The sequence below is a fragment of the Podarcis erhardii genome (assembly GCF_964252035.2).
Source record: "Podarcis erhardii genome assembly, chromosome: 8".
Lineage (NCBI taxonomy): Eukaryota > Metazoa > Chordata > Lepidosauria > Squamata > Lacertidae > Podarcis > Podarcis erhardii.
Window position 1 is genome coordinate 87,559,131 of NC_138499.1, and position 18,180 is coordinate 87,577,310.

At 47.2% G+C, this 18,180-nt stretch overlaps 1 protein-coding gene across 3 annotated transcripts in view; it reads left to right on the plus strand.

Moving 5' to 3' along the window:
• ARAP3 (ArfGAP with RhoGAP domain, ankyrin repeat and PH domain 3) overlaps window positions 1-18,180 on the plus strand; it is a 38,056-nt gene that overhangs the window by 18,246 nt on the left and 1,630 nt on the right. For all 3 annotated transcript variants that reach the window (XM_081872588.1, XM_081872587.1, XM_081872589.1), the window contains 19 exons: window positions 52-183; window positions 273-426; window positions 3,227-3,329; window positions 3,827-4,025; window positions 4,255-4,318; window positions 5,956-6,119; window positions 6,531-6,743; window positions 7,857-7,962; window positions 8,962-9,109; window positions 9,213-9,281; window positions 9,848-9,922; window positions 10,284-10,398; window positions 10,713-10,841; window positions 11,421-11,554; window positions 12,180-12,262; window positions 12,533-12,568; window positions 13,773-13,836; window positions 16,363-16,500; window positions 17,261-17,299. In XM_081872588.1, the coding sequence (XP_081728714.1) occupies window positions 52-183; window positions 273-426; window positions 3,227-3,329; window positions 3,827-4,025; window positions 4,255-4,318; window positions 5,956-6,119; window positions 6,531-6,743; window positions 7,857-7,962; window positions 8,962-9,109; window positions 9,213-9,281; window positions 9,848-9,922; window positions 10,284-10,398; window positions 10,713-10,841; window positions 11,421-11,554; window positions 12,180-12,262; window positions 12,533-12,568; window positions 13,773-13,836; window positions 16,363-16,500; window positions 17,261-17,299 (2,165 nt within the window). The remainder of the gene's footprint in view (window positions 1-51; window positions 184-272; window positions 427-3,226; window positions 3,330-3,826; window positions 4,026-4,254; window positions 4,319-5,955; window positions 6,120-6,530; window positions 6,744-7,856; window positions 7,963-8,961; window positions 9,110-9,212; window positions 9,282-9,847; window positions 9,923-10,283; window positions 10,399-10,712; window positions 10,842-11,420; window positions 11,555-12,179; window positions 12,263-12,532; window positions 12,569-13,772; window positions 13,837-16,362; window positions 16,501-17,260; window positions 17,300-18,180) is intronic.

An 18,180-nucleotide genomic window follows, 5' to 3' on the forward strand; every position in this document is an offset into this window, starting at 1 on the left:
TATGGGCATTCCTCAAACAGGATACACAAATGAATTTTGTGCATTTGATAGGCAATGTCAGTGTGGAGGAATTGAGCTCAGAAGGAGTCTACAATGAGATTACACAACCTGTGGTACACCAAGGCTACTTGTACAAGGCCCCAGTTGTGACAAAAATGGCTGCCACCAAGAAGAGCAAAGAGGGTAAGTAAGTGTGAGGAAAGGGTGGGCCCCACAACCTGTGGGTCAAATGGAGTAAGGCCTTTGGCCAACACTCTCTCTCTCTCATGTAGATTTTCAGAGAGTCTGGTGCTCACTGGAGAAGTTTTTCCTCTTCTATGAGACTGACAGGAGCTCCGAGCCCGTGGGGAAGATAGAAATGGCTGATGTGATTTCACTGGGTGTGAACAGAACAGATGGGCTGGTTAGTCCTATCTCCTCAGAAAGGTATGTGAGAATATGACATGTTCAGCTCTTGTCCCCTTCCATCTAAAAGCTATCCCTAAAATGAATCATGACAGAAGTCAGGTCACATCTGTGTGGTGTGTTGCTAGTGGTGATGCCACACAGTTGCTCTCCCTGGCAGCCACCGGATGTTTCATGCTACTTCTTGTCATTCATGTGCTACCAGAGCCGTCTTTCCCATTGGTCTTAGTTGTGCGTCGCACCAGGGCGCTGGCCTCTCAGGGGCACCCTAGCGAGTGGGGGAGCTATGTGGCTTTGCCGGCAGCCTCCCTTTTCCCTGCACACCTGCCAGCTGTGCCCCGCCAACTATATGGCTGGCAGGCATGCAGCTTCCTTCCCAAGCCTCCGCAGGAGGAGAGCGATCCCCGCAGAGGCTCTGCATCTGTAAAGACGGCCCTGCTCCTGGTTGTTGTTCTCCTACTGCTTCCTGGCGAAAGGCAGCACGCAGCCTTCTGGGGCTGCCTTCTTGGGCAGCCCAACACTGGAGAGCATGTCCACTAGCACATTTTCCTACTTGATCACTGCCACCACGCTGGGGATTGGGGCGGTGGGGGAGGCAGAGGACATTTTCCACCCCCCTCTCCCTTGTTTTGGAGTTGCGGGGGGGGGGTGCGCCAGAGGGATCTTTGCACCATGGTGCTGGATATGCTTAAGACGGCCCTGTGTGCTACTGTTGGTTTTCACAGTGCTTTGCTGCTCTTGCAGTAACCACAATGAAGTGAGTTACAGTGGTGCCTCGCAAGACGAAATTAATCCGTTCCGCAATTCTCTTCGTCTAGCGGTTTTTTCGTCTTGCGAAGCAAGCCCATTGACAGCCTAGTGGATTAGCGCTATTAGCGGTCTAGCGGCTTTTAGCGATCAGCTGAGAAGCGGCTTATCAGCGGATCAGCTGTTAAGCGGCTTAGCAGTTTAGGAAAAGCAGGGAAAAAGCGGGAAAAAACCGCGGGAACTCACAAGATTTTTTCGTCTTGCGGAGCAAGCCCATAGAGAAATTCGTTTAGCGAAGCGCCTCCAAAACGGAAAAACCCTTTCGTCTAGCGGGTTTTCCGTCTTGCGAGGCGTTCGTCTTGCGGGGCACCACTGTACTATCATTCATGTCTCAGATATATATGGCCAAATAATTACTCCATATTGCAGAGGAAACCATGTACAACTTTCGTACAGCATTGGAACCATTTAAACCTACCCCTCACATAGACTCCTATAGAAGTTAAAAAGCATCTAATGTAAACACCTTACTGAAGAAAATACACAGGAGAGGGTTACTAAAAAAACACACACCACTCCCTTAAATAGACTTAACTATTCATTGCAGAGAATGCGGAAGGGGGCATTTTAAACATGGCAACAGTTGGTATCTCTTTTTTAAATATGAAAGAAATATTGGTGTCTAACCCAATGCTTTCAAGTGAAATCATGGGAAATAAAAGAAATGTCAAAAAGCAGTACACCTGTCTGATATCTTGTTTTACCAGGGCTAGGAGTTTGCAGGGAAAGCAGTAGCACAGTGGCTTATTTAAGAAAAGTTACATCGCACAAAGACCTATCTGGTAAGGTCACATAGAGTATCAGAAAGCGAGGACAAGTCAAGGAAACTCAGATTTAGAGGACTGTAGCTTGGCAGGGCTTTGGCAGGACAGCCCCACACGAGCTCTGCTGGACATCCCTGTCACTCACCTCTTCTGGGATGAAGTTGCTTCAACAAATATCTGAAGCCTTACAAAGGTTGGCAGTGCCTCTTCTGCTGTTCCCTCTCCCCCCCCCCCCGAAAAAAAACCTGGCTGTGCTCTTTGCAGGGCCTTGGTCCAGTTCCGTCACTACTTGTTTATGTGAGGTGAATGAGAAGGAGCCACTGCTGGGAACTGGCCCTCGGAGTCTGAGGAAGGCAGAATCACACCAGTTTCCTCCTTGTGTGAGCAGCCTGTGACTCTTTCTCATGTGAGGCATGTCCGAGGTGTGGCCGAGCACTAACCTCCTGCAAGATGGAGGAGATCCATGACGGCATTTCTCAAAATTTCTGTTTTATTCTTTTTTTAAAGTGCCTAAATGGGATTGAGGCCACGATGCTCTGGGACAGGAGTTCAAACTTCTGTCTGCACCATTTTCCCAATCTAAATTGTCCTCAAAACTGCTATTTTCCTTGCTGGGGAGAATCATAGAATTGTAAAGTTGGAAGGGAACTTGAGGATCATCTACTCCAAGCCCCCTGCAAGGCAGAAATCTCAGCTAAAGCACCCATGACAGATGGCCATCCAATGTCTGCTCAAAAACCTCCAATGAAGGAGAGTCCAGTGCATCCCCACTAGCAGTTCTGTGAGGCTGGGGAAGAATTTGTGTTGGGGAAATGACCAGAGGCGAAAGCACTAAGACGTCTCTATTTTAGCACAGAATTATAGAACTGTAGAGCTGGAAGGGACCACGAGGGTCCTCTAGACCAACCCCCTACAATGCAGGAATCTTTTGCCCAACATGGGGCTCGAACCCATGACCCACGATTCTGAGATATTAAGAGCTTCATGCTCTAAGCCAGTGTTTCCCAACCTTGGGCCTCCAGATGTTTTTGGCCTACAACTCCCATCATCCCTTGCTAGCAAGACCAGTGGTCAGGGATGATGGGAATTGTAGTTCAAAAACAGCTGGAGGCCCAAGGTTGGGAAACACTGCTCTAAGCTATCCCATGCTTTATGGCCTCATGTCTTGCCTGTTCTGGCTCTGAGTAAAAGTGGAGGAATTGCTTCCCCAGACAGCCATTCTCCATGACCCTATCATTTGCTTCAAACAGGTTCCACTTCACACTGGAACTGTATCTGAGCAGCGAGCGAGTGCAGCAGCTGGGGACTGATGGGCCAGACAGTTTGCAGTCCTGGGCCAGTGCCCTTGGCAAGGTAATGGTGTGGAGCGGTAGCATCCCATGAAAAGTGTCAAAACACTGGATTATTCATGCACCTCCAAAGCACAGGCACCACCTTCTCCTAAGACAGCCAGTCAAACTATCCTTCATTAGGGCACTCTAAGCCCAGGTCCAGAATGTGATCTCTCTTTTGTCTACCTTTCTCCCCTTTATTGTTGTTGCTGCTGTTGTCATTCTTTATTTCAATATTAGTCACTTGGCACTTAGGAGTCCTGAAGTGTCTCACACAGTTTTAAAAGCATAAAGCATGTCATTGAACAGAGGAACAATTGCTATGTGGTAGATTCCTCTACTCATCTGCACACTGCCCTGTGCCCCATCCGTCTTCCAGTGAGGCTGTATCCTTCTGACCTGACCCTATACCATTCCTGTCCTCAAACAGGAGCTTAAATGCTCTGGCCAACCTTTACAGGGCCTGTGCATTATCCTTTTGGCTTGCCTCTCCAGGTCTGCTTTCTTATTCCTTTGCAGTGGTTCACCCCTCTCAGCTGCCACTGCCTGCTGGGCTACGAGTTCCAGAAGGTGGGCAGACTCTGCTACAAGTCAATGTTGAATCCCAATCAGTGGCTGCAAGGTTTCTTCATCCTCCAGAAATCTCATCTCTTCATCTGCCCAGGAGAAGAGGGGGTAGCTGAGGACAGCATCAACCTGCGGCAGCTTCAGGAGCTCAGTGAGTAGTCCCTGCCCTAAGAAACGAGAGATCAGTCCCCAACTTTCAGAGCAGCCTAGATGCCAACACTAGCCTTTGAATGTTATAAACTTATTGCTTTTATTATTATTAGCTTTTCTGGCATGGAATGAAAGCCTCATTCAGGCTTAGCTGAAGGCATAGGGCTGCACCCTTCTGCATGGAGCTCTTCTCTGATTTCCCTATCCACTGCTTTTTTTCCCCCTTGTAGGTGTTGTTCCCCTTGCTGATGATCCAGAGAAGAAAGAGATGCTGATCCTGGTGGAGATGGGGCGGTGAGATGTGTGAGGAGGAAGGGCCCTCAGATAATTCAACAGAGCACAACCCAGCTTTCCTTGGGAAAATGTGGTTAGCAGCAGCAGGGACTGGCTGACAGAAACAAGAAAAGAGCATGCTAGGAGTTGAGCCTGCCTTGAAAAGCAGAGTCAGTCTGCAGCCTTCTCTTCTCCTTCAGCAGCTTCCTGGTGGAGAAAGCCAACTGGCTGCATTCTAGATGCAGTGTGCCCTTCTCCCTTCAACCCATCCTCAGGGGTTGTTATCATGTCTGCAGGTAGACCTTCCAGTGTTACAGAGTGATTAGAAGAGCTGACAGCAGCAAGACAAACCAGAGTTATCAATCTGCCTTGGTTTTGCCCACCTTGCTTGGCTCCTGTTTCAGAGCCAATGAAGATAGCTTGCAAAACTACTGGTTCGGGAGCAAATGTCACCAGTAACTGGTGTCGCCAGTAAGTGATGACATGACACTTCTTGGGGAAGAAGCAGGCCCTGAGCTATGACTCCTCACTTTCATCTTCCTCCTGCTCTTCCTACAAATCCACCACTCCTACAAAATGGAGATAGCTGCCAGTTGCTGCTGATCCAGCAGTAGTTCCAGTCCAGCTCAAGCTACACCTGAGCAGTGAGTGGCTCAAACACTTTCATAAGGTCAGGTAGAAGGCCTGTGGTCTCTTGTATTGCCTAATGGCTTTCCCAAACTTACTTTTCCTCTGCTCTGTCCAGGCATGGCCTGCACTTTAAAGTTCCATGTCCAAGTGCCCCCCTTTTTTTTCCATAGAAGTTTCCCTGTGAAAAACCACTCTTTAAAGCTGAATTGGAGCAAACAGCAATCTGCAGAAAACTCAAATTGATGTCCACTCCGAGTCAGCTTTAAAGAGCGGGTTTTTGCAAGGAAAGCTCAGGCCCCCCCCCCCCAAAAAAAACCCACCATGCTCAGACATGGAGCATTAAACTGCATGACCTGTGCCTGGAAAGAGCAGGGTGAGAGCTAAGTGTGTCCCCAGAGTTCCTGACAACTGATACAGAGCTCACTGCCTTGGCTGTCCCCACCTCAGCATCCATGCCTGGGAATAGCTTTGCCCATTTCCCTGTTATTCTGCCAGTTTCCCTGCATCCAGCAAACAGAGAGGAGCAAGATCTAGGATATGTCAGGTTTTAAAACAACTATACTCTGCGCCAAAAAGAAGAGTTAGTGGCAAGCAGGGGAGTGGGGAGGAAACAGTGTTAAATTATTGTGCTGTAGAGGACAGTATTAAAGAAGTGTTAGTAATAAGAGGGTGTGGGGGGAGTAATATCCAGAAAACAGAGGGTTGTGATGGAGCCAATGAATTGGGTTTCAGTGTGGCAGGGGGACGGGTATGTAGTTCTGAGAACAGTGGACTTGAAGGAAGGAAATCCCAAGAAAGAAAGAGTAGCGTCGTGCTGGACATCAAGAGAACTATTGCACTCGTGTCCTGCCTGTGGACTTCCTTAGAGGCAACTGGTTGGCTGCTGTGAGAACAGGATGTTGGACTGAAATGGGCCTTTGCTCTTGTCCAGGAGGGCTCTTCTTGCACTCCTAGGTCTGGCCCAAACTGTAGAGACAGGTGCCACCCTCCTCGCCTACCAGTCACACTCATTCTGTGTTCTGTTTTAGGACATTCTGTCTCCAAGGAGCGTCACGGTTGGACTTCTCCGCATGGTGCGCTGCTATTCAGGCTTCAGCAGGGGGGCAAGGGAATGCTCTGCGTGACCAGCAGCTCAGCAGAAGTGGCATCCCCATCATCGTGAACAGCTGCATTGCCTTCATCACCCAGTATGGTGAGTCCCTCAGGGGCTCTTCCCATCGGCCAAAAGTCAATATTCTACTGGGAGCCAACACATCAGTGGCCGCCCACCACCAAAAACAACATGAGGAACTTTACCTGAAAATGGTTGAAGGAGGTTTTAAGGATTGAAAGGGTCATACAGTCTCCATTATCTTCTCTTTGCTGGTCTTCTACTCAATATTGCAGCATCTGTGGCTGCTTTGTGTAAAAGAAAACTGAGCATTGTGTGTAATGTGAGTCCCACTCTCGCGCAATGCATTTAATCAGTTGCAACTTTTCCTTCCCATTTCCTGCCTGGGATCTCCTTGCTGATTTTTCATATAACAACTGCAAAGACACAGCCCTTAGGTGCCATTTTTTTCACTGGACCACCTTTCTCTCATTTCTCCTTCTCCTCCATCAGGGCTACAACATGAAGGCATTTATCGGAAGAATGGAGCTAAGTCTCGAATCAAGACTTTGATGGAGGAGTTCCGACGGGATGCTCGAAACGTCAAACTGCGCATCAGTGACAATTTCATTGAGGATGTGACAGACGTGCTGAAGAGGTTCTTCCGGGAGCTGGAGGATCCTGTTTTCACCACATACCTGCACCCTCAGTGGAAGGAGGCAGCAGGTACCAGCCTTCCTGTGCTGCTGCTCCTTTATACGCCAGCCAGCAGCTGAAGCCGCCTTTCACTCCTTAGATCCCAACTGCAGTGGGACAACTTTTGGAGTTACATACAAACAGCTTTGCTCACTGCAGGGATACATTCGAGCCACAAAAGAAGTTGTCTTCCAGTGCCATATCCTGTGAATTCTATGATGTTAAGAAAAACAAAACTGAGAGTCTGCCTACATGTGACCCTAACAAACTGATGTGCTTTTAAAAATTAAATGCCAACTTTTTCAGGGCATGGGGGTGTCAAAATTGTAACATGCAGGGAGGAGAGAAGGGGAGCTTTAAGTCTTTGGTCCTGGCTGCAGTCTCCATGAAATTCACCTCTTACACACAGAGAGAGAGAGCAAGTAAGCTTAGGGGGAAAGCTTCATTTGGTTCTAAAGGGAACTTTTCCCCTAATGCTACTTGCTATGGCTTTCACAGAGATTGTGGCTACAGCTGGAAACCTTTCCTCCCTGCATGCTGTGATCTGGATAACAATCCCCACACGACAGAATTGCTAATCCTGTTGCTAATATCACCTGCAGTTGGGCTTGTCACCCAAGAAAGCCAGTGCCAATCAGAATAGTTGATACTGAACTAGATTGGCCAAATAGACAACCCGATTTGGAAAATAGAGTAAACTTTAAAAAAAAAAAAAAAATCACAGCCAAGCATTCCTTGTACCAAGTTGCTCAGGAAGACAAGCTCTGTTGCATACTAAAGATCTCCCCAATTGCCAGAAAAGGCTCCCTTCTTTTTTGGTGTTCTTCTTGCTTGTATACAGCCCAGTATCTATTGATATAATTAAAGCAGAAGAATGTATCAAAAACCATCTGAAGCAGCACGTGTTGACCTGGGAGGCCAGGGTTCAAATCTCCACTCAGCCATGAAGTTTTCTGCCTCTGTGGCTAATCTGCCTCTTAGGGATGTTTGGAGGATAAAACAGGGAGGGATAGAACCACATATGCTTTTTGGAGGGAAGGTGGGATATCAATGTAATAAATAAGTAAAGTAATGAAACAGAACATAATATCATATTTAGAGTGTATGTTTACCAAAATTTAATTCTATGCTGCTTCCTTTCAGCAATCTCCCAGAAGTCCCACAGATTGGAGCGATACAAGGAGCTGATAAGCCGCTTGCCCCGCCTCAATGGCCGGACCCTGGCTGCTCTGATTGGCCACCTGTACCGGTCAGTCTACACTCACCCTCAGTGGCCTCCGCAAAAATATCACTCTTTGCTTCCCAGAGCTCCTGTGGAAGGTGTTCTGTTTAGAACAGAAAACACCTTTCAGACCCTGGATTTAAAATCGGGGAAATGGTGCCAGGAAGGATTAAGTCCCCCTCCTGTAGTTCCACAGTCCCCGTCTAAATTCCTTCCCCCTTCACCACTCTGGTTGCTTTTAAGTCCTAAGAAAAGATGGCACACCTGGATGACAAAACGCACAATGGTGATGTGCATGATGAGAGATCAGAGGCTGCTAGGATTTCCCTGGCTGGAAGAGTGGCGGACACTTTCTAGTTGAGTTCCCTCTTCCAGGGTTAGCAAACCAATCCAGTGCGCAGTTCTTCTGCAGGCTGCTCTTCTTTGACAGCCCAGCTTCTACTTTACCAACTTCAGTGAATGCTGTGCTGTGGCATTGGTCTGTTGATATCAGGACATGGAGAACCACCTAAAAGTTGCTTAACGAAATCCATGCAGTTCTTCCCACTCTCCCTTCCAACATACTCATTCAGTCCATAATGGGGTGGGGGGAATGTGCATGGACTGAAAAATACCCCCCCCCAAAAAAAAAATGTTTGTCCTATCAAGCAGTTAACCTTTTGAGTAACATCCCCTGCTTCCTCCACCCGTTTGACTCACATGTTGGAAGTGGCAAAATTGAGAAAGTTATGCTCCATTCCATACTGTTCTCCAGACCTCAAGGAAAATGTTGGGAGAGATGGGAAAGTGTCAAAGTAAAGAAGATACTGCATGCAGCCTTCTGATCCACCTGTGGAGGAAGGACATCAGAGATATAGGAGATAGAAGGGAAGCAGCAGAGGGGGCCACGTCTGCACATGGGGCAGATTGGTGGATATATGCAAACATGGCTACCAGAATGCCCCTTGCTTGGAAGAGTGCCAGCCATGGAAGCGCCTCCGCTCACTCCTGCAGGTACTCACGGCCTTCTCTCATTTGATATCGCAGAGTTCAGAAATGTGCTGACCTCAACCAGATGACCACCAAAAACCTAGCTCTGCTCTTTGCACCCAGCCTCTTCCAAACGGATGGAACGGGGGAACATGAAGTCAAGGTGATGGAGGAACTGATCGACAACTATGTTCCTATCTTCAATGTGAGTTGCCTGCCTCTTCATCCAACTGCTCTCCCGGTTACTTCACAGTAGGCCTCTGCCTTTTTGCCTCCATGCTAACTGCTTTGCTTCTCCTGCCCTGTAGATAGAGGAAGACCAGGTGTTGCAGATGGACCTGGAGAACAGTTTGATTACTACCTGGAGGGATGTCCAGGTATTGCAGTTTCGCTTGCCCATCCTTTTGGCATGTTGCCCAGCAGATAGGTAGGCAACCACAGCAGCCCAAAAGACATTATGCGAGGGCTTGGATCCATGAGGATTCATGAAGGCTCCCGATTCTGTGTGGTTAGCATCCCCTCCAGACAAATCTTCACTGTAGCCTAGTAAAAATAATACTTAATGTTTGTGGGTGGTCTGAAATGCTGAACATTTAAGATCTTGTCACAGAAAAGTCCCTGTTCCACATGCTCACACAACAACCCACATGCACTGGCTGTACCACCAGAAGGGTCTCCTCCACAGACTCTGCAGATCTTGGGAAAGGCACTCCTTCAGGTGTTTAGGCCCCAAGTCATTTAGGGAATTGTAGTCCAAAGTTTACACCTTGAATTGGGCAAGGTAGCAAACCAGCAGCCAGTGCAATTTCTGCAGGACTGCTGTTGCGTGGTTTGCTCTCGTTGTACCTCTCAGAACCCTCACATCTGCATTTTGCACCATCTTCAAGGGTATCCCTTTACAAGTAGCCTAAACAGAATTATCCCCTCACCTTACTCCCTACAGCTCTCACAGGCTGGTGATATCATCCTTGAGGTTTACCTAGAGCAGAAGAACCCTGACTGCTGTGTCACACTTAAGGTGAGCAACAGTCCTCTCAACAGCCACTATCGCTTGGTGTCATTGGTTTAATATGGGAATGATGTCGCTGGCTTTTTTCACAGAGGTGGAGAGATCAGCCCATGAAAGGCTGCTTGTGTGAGGAAATCCACTGGAGTGGCCAGAACCACGGAGCTGCCCCTGGGTGTGATGGAGGGGCTCTCAGCTCTAACAGAGACACAGAAATGCCCTTGTACTTCATGGCCAATTTCCAACTCTATGCTGAAATGCATTAACTGATTGCACGATTTGCGTATAATGTTCTGCACCTTTACTTGACCACATGCTGATATTCCTGCCTCTGGGTTGGTTGACTGAACTGTGCTTGCTCATCACCTCGCAGGTGTCTCCCGTAATGAGAGCAGAAGAGCTGTCCAATCAGGTGCTGGAGATGCGAAATGTGGCACCCAGCCTGGACATCTGGCTTACCTTTGAAGTCTTAGAGAATGGGGAACTAGGTAAGCAGATGATACCTTTCTGTTGGGTCTGTATGCCAGGAGAGCTGTAGAGGTTTTTCAGAGTTTCACAGATGTGTCCAAGACATTCTTTTATTTATTAAAATAATTACATTAAAAAGGCCCACCCCTTGCTTAACAATAATTACATTAAAATACAGCTTTAGAATATGTTCCTAGGGTTTTCATGCCACACACATGAAACTTGCACAAAATCCTTGACCCTCTGATAACAATCATTTTTGTGAATGCTCTTCCCGCTCCCTGAATCTGGTCTCTGGACATGCATTGGACTCTTTCTGGCCCTTGTTTTTCAGAGCGCCCCCTGCATCCCAAGGAGAAGGTCTTGGAGCAGGCCCTGCAGTGGTGTAAGCTGACCAAACCCAGCTCTGCTTATTTGCTGGTGAAGAAGGTTCCCATTAGGGAAGGCAGCTGCCTCTTCACAGGTGAGTGAGCATGCCCTTCTCACGTAGCCCAGCTTGTTGGTGCCCTGGAAACAAGCAAGTCAGCCCCTGCTCACTTTTGTGATATAGCAGTAGATTCTGGGGCTCTTAGCCAGGGTAGCAGGACTGAGAAATTCTGCTTTAAATTCTGCAGAGCTGTGGTCAATCGGAGAAAAAAATGATGGTCTCAATGGGTCAGATATTTGTACAAAGTTGTTTTATGGAGGGGCTGTAGCTCAGAAGTAGAGCATATGCTTTTTACCAGAGTCCCCAGGTTCAATCCTCACTTTCTCCAGCTAAAGGATCTCAGGTAGCAAATGATGAGAACGATCTCTGTGCAAGACTCTGGAGATTTTCTGCCAGTCAAAGTGGAGCACTGTGCTTGGTGGGCCACTGGTTTGACTCAGTTTAAGGCTGCTTCGTTCAGATTCATCACAGAATCTCAAAGCTGAAAGGAGCCACGACTTGTCTGTTATTTGGCCTCTGAGTGCTGGCTCCATAATTCCACCGCCCTGAACATTGTTAGGCAGCAGTGCCTTGCTGAGTGTAAACCTCTCCGCCAATGTTCCCATTTCCTTGCAGGTGCTAAACGCGAGAGCCCCAAATGTGGTCTGCTGAAGTGCCGTGAGGAGTTGCCCAAACTCCTGGGCAACAAGTTTCAGGAGCGCTACTTTGTCATCAGGGACCGCAAGTTGCTTTTACTGAAAGAGAAACGGGTATAGCAACCCAACTAATACATTTGTTTATTTTAAAATGTCACATCATGCCTTAGCTTGTAAAAAGCAGCCCAATACAACTTCCAAAAAACAACCATTAAAGCAAACCAGCAAAATTCGCTCTTAAGGTTTGGTTGTAAGTTGCTTTGTGACCAACAAATTTAATAATAATTGAGGGCTACTGGCTTTTTGGCTGCCATTATCTTGGTATACCAAGTTTCAGAGCTTGGTATCATCTCAATAGCTAAAGAGCACCATGTATTTCACAAGGACTAAATGATCCTCTATACTAATCCTTCCTTCGTCCCAAAGGTAGACTCTCGTTATTACAGATTTCAAGGAGTGGTCCTTCCATCCTTTTGCCCCAAACCACAAAACTGTAGGATACCCATAGGGCCCTGAAGATCTGTTTTAGTAGAAGGGAGTATCTTTGTCTCTCCAGCTTCCTTTTTGTCTCTTTCCATCCAACCTCTCTCAGAAAGGCAGCCTCTCCCCCCTTCCATTGCCCAGTTAATTAACCCCAAATAGCAGATAAGAGTTCTGCCCTTTCTTTATATTTTGGGAAAGCTAATAATGCCTTATGCCTTTGGAATGATGATTGCACCTTCCGGTTCTCTATCCTCAGAGTGCTAAGCCAGAGCGGGAATGGATGCTAGACGTGGCCAAGGTTTACATGGGGATTCGTAAAAAGCTGAAGCCCCCTTCACAGTAAGTGACTACGGGATCCCATTAAATTTACAGTAGTAGGGTTGTGAGGGAGACGCCTGACCTGCAGGCCAGACTTGAACCACCAGACCTCCTTGTCTGGCCTATGAGGCCATTTTGGCCAGCAGTTGCACTTGTTGTCCTACATGACATGGGAGCTTGGGAAGCGCTGCCCCCTTTAAACTTTGACAGGCGTCAGTCGCCTGATGTAATTATGACATCAGATGAATGACAGCAGGGGATTGTCTCACTCTGTATCCATCTCTGCTACAGGTGGGGTTTCACTCTGGTTCTAGAAAAGCAGCAACTGTGAGTATCCTTTCTATGTTGCTTTGTTCTTTCAGTGTGAGGAGATGAGCTATTCCTCCCACTTTCCCTCCCTCCCTCTGCCCCAGGGCTTTTCTCATCTCAAGCACTGCATGGGACAGGGTGGAAAGAGCCTGTCACAATGGGACTGCCTCTGATGCATGAATGTGACTATTCAGTGGTGCCCCGCAAGACGAATGCCTCGCAAGACGGAAAACCCGCTAGACGAAAGGGTTTTCCGTTTTGGAGGCGCTTCACAAAACGAATTTCCTATGGGCTTGCTTTGCAAGACGAAAATGTCTTGCGAGTTCCTGCAGTTTTTTTCCCCTCCCCCCCCTTTTTCTAAGCCGCTAAGCCGCTCATCAGCTGATCCAATAAGCCGCTAAAAGCCGCTAAGCCGCTAATAGCGCTAATCTGCTAAGCCGTCAATGGGCTTGCTTCGCAAGACGAAAAAACCGCTAGACGAAGAGACTCGCGGAACGGATTAATTTCGTCTTGCGAGGCACCACTGTAGTCCACAAATGGCATCCCACGTCCATATTAAAATAGCAGGTAGTGTACCACCCACTTTCTTACAGGCTGCTGTTCAGCCTGAGAGTGCAGTTGCTCAGGGACGCACCAAAGGGCTGCTTCCATCACTTGTGAGGGCAGTTCGCTGGCTAAGACCAGCCGTGTCTGGCTACTGCTCACAGCTCCCATGCCCATCAGGCAGCGTTAGGGAAGAAGAGAAACATGAATTGAAGGTGACATTTTCCTGTTCACTGCCTCCTTTTGGAATCTGTTGTAGCATAACTGGACAAACTTGGAGAGATTCAGGTGCAAGCCTTTCCCTCACAGGTTTCAAGTGGGAATTACAAATCCTCCAATCCTAATCTCGGTGGCTGTGAGTTGCAGCGGCTGAATGAAACTTCCATAGTCAGAGACAGCAAAGCCCCTGAGATTCTGGGGACAAAAGAACAGTGGGTGGTCCATGCCCTATCATTGAACTTAAGAAGGCATCTGTCTGGGCATTGGTGGAAATAGAATGCAGGTCTTTGGTCCAATCCAACAGGGCAGTTTTGATGTTCTTTTGAGTCCTTTCCCTGGATAAACTTCACCAGCCACCTTTAGCTGCTCCAGGGAATGCAGCACTGCCTGTTGAGCTAGGGAGTAGGGTGGGACAAAAGTCACCAAATGTTGGCAGTAACAGGGAGTGTTTGTTCCACAGGTATTTAGCATGCATGGGGCAATCCGATCTGTGGGACTGGACCACCAGCATCCTGAAAGCCCAGGTGTGTAAAAAAGCACTCAGCCAGGAACATGCAGTATTCCCTTCAGTCCATGTTATGCATAGGGAATTGCTTTCAAGTAGTTTGCTAATGAAACATCTGATTGACCGTAACACTGATATGATAGTTTTGTTCTGATTTGTGATGTCATCTCCACAAAAAACGTTTCCTGGATTGTTCATCCTTTTATCTGGCAACGACCTGCCCTTGAGGTGACAACACCCAACAGAGTCTTACCTGAAAATATATTCAGATGGGAGATCTGCCACGGGTCACCCTCAGGAAAAAGCTCAACTATTCCTTCTTCAGGTGAAACTCACCTGTTTTCACTCCAAGGGCAAGTTGTTTCAGTTTTTCAGTGCATTTGTTGGAAAAAATGGTTAGAATCCAATGTGCAAGCATTTATGCTTTCATGACAGGACTTCCCTCTCTTCTTCTGCCCCCATGAACACCTAGCACCCTCCCCAAATTTGCTCCAGAGGTTTGGGGGAAGTTCTGAAACAGATATAAGGGGGCCACAGGGAGAAGAGAGGGAAAGTCCCTTTGGGCAAGTGTGAATCTTTCCACCAACACAGTGGTAGGAGGAGTAGTCCTTCAATCACAGCAACCCTATAGCAAGTTTAATGTATGACATGAGAGGGCCAGAAAATAAATGCCTCCCTTCTTCACTATATGGCTACTTCTGTTTTGCAAATGTGAAGGTGGGCAAGAAAAATTGTGGCTCTTTCACCCAGCAAAGGCGGGATGCTTTCCTTTCCTACAAGGCACAGTGAAATGGGGCGAATTGTGTGTGTCTTTACCCACACTCTTGTGCAACATAGCAAAAATGTTGTTGAAAAGCCAGCAAATTAAAAGGGAAAAGGAGAGGATGATGTTGCCCCTCTTCTATTCTTTTTTTCAACCATAGCCTTTTTAGTGTTGGGGAGGTACATTGGCTGTGCTTCCTTTTACTAAACATTTTCCAGCAGCCGCCTCCTCCAGATGCAACTCTTTCATTACTAATGTGAAGTTCCCTAAAGGGTTAATGATGAAACCCAGATAGAAATAATCAGAAGTGCCATAAATAGTCCACTGCTTTATAACAGGTTTTTGCTTTGCAGCCATTTTCTGCCTGCAACGATAAAAGGGAAAATCTTTGAACTCCGTTCCAAATAAAAAACCATTAACGGAGCTGCAAACTTTGCACACTAAGCTTTCTACCAAACATCATCTTTGCCTCTGACAGCAGGTGCCTGTGTGATTGTGGTGGGTGCTGGGCTTATTGTGCATTTTAAATATTCCACATAAGTTAATGCTGCATTTCCAAGTCCTGTACGCAGACAGACTGTATTTGTGACCAACTTATGGTGGAAGACATCACTCATTCTCTGTTAGCCTGCCCCTTACATAGACCCAAGATATCACTTTCTGAAACCTTTGTTCACACAAACAACCAAGTACACCCCAGCAGAAAGGGTTTGGTTTCCTTTAAGTGACAATAATAGCTTTGTAATACAGAGACTGGTCCTCTATGCACTGGCTGCAAAAAAGAGAGGAAAAAGGAGATATGGTGATTTTATCTAAATTGTTTTGGTGGTTCAGTGGTTTAATATGAAATCAAGGTACAGTGGTACCTCGGGTTAAGAAATTAATTCATTCTGGAGGTTCGTTCTTAACCTGAAACTGTTCTTAACCTGAGGTACCACTTTAGCTAATGGGGCCTCCCGCTGTCGCCACACCACCACGGCACAATTTCTGTTCTCATCCTGAAGCAAAGCTCTTAGCCCGAGGTACTATTTCTGGGTTAGCGGAGTCTGTAACCTGAAGCGTCTGGAACCTGAAGCGTCTGTAAACTGAGGTACCACTGTAGATTTAAGCGTGTTGGTGTCTCTGGTATCTTCTCTCATCATGGATGCCAGCTTATATTATGGATGTATGTTCTGTAATATTTTATTCATACTATTGCTGCAAGTTGGTCATTACCTTTGGCTTGAACAATAAACTTCTGAACTTAATAATAATAATAATAGTTGCCTGCCTCTTGTGAAGGAAGCATGTTGGTTCAACAGGTAGTCACTGCAAGCGGTTAGTATCTATTACTAAGAACACACTTATAGAATAATAATAAAAATATCCATTGCCTCTTCTACTCAAAAGGGCAAAATAACCTTGCAGGCCTGAAACAAGAGATATCAAAGGATGGCTCTCTCCTAAAATCAGTCTCAAAATGTAGCAACCGGCCAGATGAAATGTGGAAGGAGCAGCCATGTTTTGATGTATTTCTCCACAACTCGGCTCACTTCATGTTGGACCTGGGCTGGGAGAAAGCATTTGAAGCAATGGCACAGATTAAGGCAGGGTACCAGCTGCCCTCATGCACATCTTTTGTTGTATACTGGTACATTAGAGCCCCATACCTAGGAGTAGGGAATGTCTGACCCAACGACCAGACGCATGCCCCCATTGAATCATGTCATGGGTGGCATGACGTCAGTGAATGTGTTGTGACTGGTAATATAAAGAAATAGTTGTTGACTTCCCTTCCTTTAGCATGACAGCATCCGCCCGGTCATCCTGCGTCGGCGCTCGTCTTCTGACCTATCCAAGCAGAAATTTGGCACCATGCCCCTGATCCCTCTACGGGGAGACAGCACCAATCCCACCATGCTCTCTGCTAACCAGACCCTGGTAAGGCTGAATGACCTAGCTCCTGCCGAAGCACTGCTCTTCCGTGAAACAAGAGCAAGCTGCAAAGCATGCACAGCTTTACAATCCCTGTGCTCAAATGTAAAGCATTTCCTTCTGCTGGTTGTATGCCCTAAGAAAGTGGTACAGTTCGTGCCAGAGCCCAGGAAGAGTAATTTGTGGGTGATCTATTTCTGTGTTTAGCTGAAGTTATGGGAGAGTCAGTTCCTCATTACAAGAGGAATTAATTCCCACATGATGTCTGAATGTGCTTCATTGAGAACACTGTCTTTGCCCCAGCCTCGTCCATGAAGCCACGGCCTCTGTCTTAGAAGAACAACTGGCAATGAAGCAACCAACATATTGCTTCTAAGAAAGCTCTTCTCAGCCAATAAATCTGAATTGGTGTTCACCCTGAGCAGATCTCTTAGCTGGTTGAGGAGCCACCAGCCCCTTCACCTTGTGGGCTGGAGGGCCTCCTCATGTCTTATTCTTCTGGTGCCCTGGATTGTAGGTGGAAACTGCATGCCCAGAAAGAGCAACAGCAGAACCTTCTGAGAAGAGGATGATGCATACTTTGCCCCTCTTGCTTTTTCTCCAAAGGAAAAACAAGATGGTATAAAAATAAACCCAGCAACCCCAACCTCTGGATCTCTGCTAAGCTTTCCAAGTCACAACCAAGACTGATTAATCTGCTCTTCCTTCTTGTCTGCTTGTGGTGTGAATTGCATCATCTGACCACTTTTATTCCTCTTGTTTGCAGCACCGCCTGCACACACGAAGGACGCTGTCCATGTTTTTTGTAAGTACCTATGCATTTACAGTATTACATACTTATCCTGTATGCCTTACACTGTTAGTAGAGGGGGGAAAGACCAAGCTTTCTCTCAGAGGTAGATCTTGAACCCTTGTCTCACACAGAAGCTCTCTCCTGGGAGCTTCCCTTTCTTCTTCTCCCAGTCTCCCACCCTGGGAGACCTTCCCTTCTCTGCCTCTCACACAGGGTCTTTCAGCCAGCCATCACCTTCCTGTGTGTACCCTCATTAACCCAGAGAAGAGGACATCAAACAAAAAACAAAGCAAAAACGTAGTAGATAAGAGAAAAAAAGAGAAAGAGCAAAAGCAGGAAGCAAACGATAATGAAATAGAGGGGACCCCTCCATTTCATCATCTGTTGCCTCCCGCTTTACTATTCCACTCTCACGTTCTGGCAGACCTTGATCGGTATTTTCCTTCAAAGGTTCTGTGCATTCTTTGGTTTGATCTTCCTCTGATCCATTTTCATTCACCGTTTTATGCATCTCGGCTCCAAGCTAATGAGGAATCCGGGCCGTGGTGCTGCAGAATGTCTGTGGAGTGGGCAAGCGCTCCCTTTCAAACCCGGTTGGATCTGGGCCATCCCAGAATGGAGAATAGCCAAGCTGTCTCCCCTGAGCCTTTTCAGAAAACTTGAACATTGCCCGTGCATGCCAAACAAAGTGTGAGCCACTGACAAGCTTAGTTGCCTCTAGCCTCACCCAGGACTGCCGTCTGCTATGGCAAGGAGAAGGAAGGGTGGCAGCCTGGGCCTTGACTTGTGGTTGAGGCCTATTAGACACACCTGTAGTGTCAGAGCCAAACCAGGGCAGGAGGCCAAACTTCTAGGATTTGTGTGATTGCACACATAGTCCTGGGTAGCTTACT